Source organism: Malaya genurostris, chromosome 3 (genome assembly GCF_030247185.1).
Source record: "Malaya genurostris strain Urasoe2022 chromosome 3, Malgen_1.1, whole genome shotgun sequence".
In the NCBI taxonomy this organism is placed as follows: Eukaryota; Metazoa; Arthropoda; class Insecta; order Diptera; family Culicidae; genus Malaya; species Malaya genurostris.
In genome coordinates, this window is record NC_080572.1 from 231,597,552 (window position 1) to 231,600,321 (window position 2,770).

The window sequence follows — 2,770 nt, forward strand, 5'->3', positions numbered from 1 at the left end:
AAATTTCATAAGGCGTTTTATTGGAATTCCTGTTTTCGGGATTTCATAAGGCGATCTTATGATTCGCTTACGATATTCTTGTGGCTAAAAATCATACGAAATCATTATGAAATTCCATATATTTTTTGCCTGAGTGTATAGTCCAATTATTTCTTTTGCCATTTTGAAAAATCATCATTCAAAACTATTACCCTGCCCTATAATCTGGTACTCCCTTTATATTGACAAGATTCAAAACCAGTCATTAGCTGTCAATTTTTCCTCTCGTTATGAACTGAAAAGCGCATGTTTACTTTCTTGCTTGGTGCGTTTCAGATAGAAAATAACTTAGTTTTCTTCGCATTTCGATTCAGTTTACAGTGATATCGCACAACAATAACTGACGCTAAAAATGTCCGCTAAGGATGTCGCTCAGGAACAATCGGAGAGCCTTGCCGCCGACCGGGTGAGGAATGCTGCTCCAGAGGTACCGAAAGTGATACTTTCCGCGGAACAGAAAGCTATTTTCGATTGCATCTCAAAGAATGAAATCAGTGAGCTTAAGCTGGCGTTGGCTCAGTTCAAACAGAGTGTGGATTATGTGGACGAGAACGGAATGACCCCGTTACAGCATGCTGCCTACAAGGGTAACAAAGAAGCAGTTCAACTGTTGCTGGATCAGGGCGCGGATGTGAATTCCGGCAAACATGAGTACAAGTACACAGCACTGCATTTCGGAGCCCTATCGGGCAATGTTGATGTCTGCCTAAAACTACTATTGGCGGGAGCTAATGCACACGCTACCAATTCCGTTGGAAGGACAGCTGCTCAAATGGCCGCCTTCGTTGCTAATCATCAAGTCGTTGCCACGATTAATAATTTCGTTCCTATTAAAGAAATAGAATGCTACACAAAGCTTCAGGGTTCCCAAACGGAACCAATGCTTCCGGTGGTGCACCTTGATGGATTCCACAAGTTTGTAATGCAAACCAATATTCACCCGGTGCGGATTGCGTTAAACTTACAAAAGTATGGTCTGTTTATCGACGATTTAAAGCGCATCAAAAAGGTTTTGGAAGAGATGGTAGAGCGAGAGATGAAACGAAGAACCGAGGTCAACGAGGTGATGGCGTTCAAGTATCACTATTTGGGATATTTTGTGAACGAGATTGGAAAGTGTCGTGACTACTTTTTAGCACGGAAAGACGGCAATAGTACCAAGGATCAAAAAAGCGATTTTGTTGAACTTTTTGCCAGGAGAGTTCTGAAGCCGGGTATTTTGATTTTTCGTATTATTATTTCGACTCAAATATATAGGTTTGATTTGTTTTAGGGAAAGACGGTTCTCTGGAGTATATCGAAGCCACGATTCGCGAGTGCGTACGAGAGTTTCCCTTTCGAGAATGTACAGTGTTTCGACAGGTTGTTACTCAACTGGCCAGCAAGGAGAATGTAGCCAGCGCATTGGAAGTGATCAAATCGGCCATCAATGGACAGCGTGGATTCGTGGATACTATTTCCTACTGTAGTTCATGCGGGGAAGAAAAGCCAGACAAAAAGTGTTCCAAATGCAAAGAGGTGCAGTATTGTGATCGAGAGTGCCAACGATTACACTGGTTCATGCACAAGAAGGTTTGCGCTCGACCTTCGTCTACGGCCACTTCTAGTGGAATCAAAGATGCCAAAAAAGACATCGATTCCGCGGAAATAAGTCAACAGTTGAAAAATCTGGTATCGAGCTAAGTGGGGTAGCGAGTATAGACAAAGATACTAGATTTACCCAGAAAAATACATTAATCTTATGCTAAGAGGAGAGAACAGAAACATAATGTACTAATCAAGTGACAGTAAAACTTTCTGTGTTTTGTAGCATTCATGTCATTTGCTATCTTTTAGATGTCAATAAATCTAATGACTTAAACAACTGTTTCATATCGCCCAGAATTTTGGGTATTTACAAAATTTGGCAAAGCAAAGTTTTTGCATTACATTCCTTTTGTGGAATTTGGTCTTTTTGTTTTAACAGACTTTGTGGCCGATTCTTAGCGCACAGAATCATTGCATGGCTAACCTTTTCTGATTTATAGTATTACCGACTTCTTATTCCTAGACCAAATTCTAGACAATGGAAACTCAACGATTCTCAAACGTTATCGAACATTTTGTGCCCAAACGAACTATTCTACGTTCCTAGAACATTTTTTGACACAAATTTGCCGATTCTATAAAGGAACAACGAAGCGTTCCAGTTCAGTCGACATAACATAACACATGGATCAATAAGTCCCGAGACTAAAGCAGAGATGGCGCTCGTAGTAAACCAGTAACCACGCCTCTCTAGAGTACTAACCTTTGCTTGAAACGGGTCAAAATTTCAAGTCGATCCGACCAGAAACAGCTGAGTTATCGAGGTTAGAGTAAAGTCGTTTTGTAGTTTGTTTAAAAAATGGAAAAAACATTGTTTTTTAATGGGTAAAAACACCGTGCAAGTGAAACAATGGATTGAAAAATGTTATCCGGACTCTTGTTCATCAAAAGCAACGATTTGTCGGTGGTTCGACGCGTTTAAACGTGGTCGTACCGACACAAATGACGCGGAACGCTCGGGTAGACCTGTGGAAGCCGTTACACCGGAAAATGTGAGTGAAGTGACAAAAATTATAATGAAAGATGGTAAAGTGAAGCTCCGTGAGATTGCTGAGATGACACAGATATCATATGGAAGTGTATTTACTATCCTTCATGAAAAATTGAGCATGAAAAAGGTTTTTTCCAAGTGGGTGCCGCGATT

At 40.7% G+C, this 2,770-nt stretch overlaps 1 protein-coding gene across 1 annotated transcript; it reads left to right on the forward strand.

Annotated features, from left to right (window-relative positions):
• The first annotated feature begins 261 nt into the window (after positions 1-261).
• LOC131437701 (ankyrin repeat and MYND domain-containing protein 2) lies at positions 262-1,903 on the forward strand. The gene is made up of 2 exons (XM_058607204.1): positions 262-1,253; positions 1,313-1,903. The coding sequence occupies exons 1-2, from the start codon at positions 392-394 to the stop codon at positions 1,720-1,722; spliced, it is 1,272 nt and encodes a 423-aa protein (XP_058463187.1). The 5' UTR covers positions 262-391; the 3' UTR covers positions 1,723-1,903.
• The last annotated feature ends 867 nt before the right edge of the window (positions 1,904-2,770 follow it).

Excerpts from the sequence above, each read along its gene's own strand:
- LOC131437701 (XM_058607204.1), top strand. The coding sequence starts at position 392 with ATGTCCGCTAAGGATGTCGCTCAGGAACAATCGGAGAGCCTTGCCGCC. Across the intron at positions 1,254-1,312 it reads CAGGAGAGTTCTGAAGCCGG|GGAAAGACGGTTCTCTGGAG; the intron begins GTATTTTGATTT and ends GATTTGTTTTAG.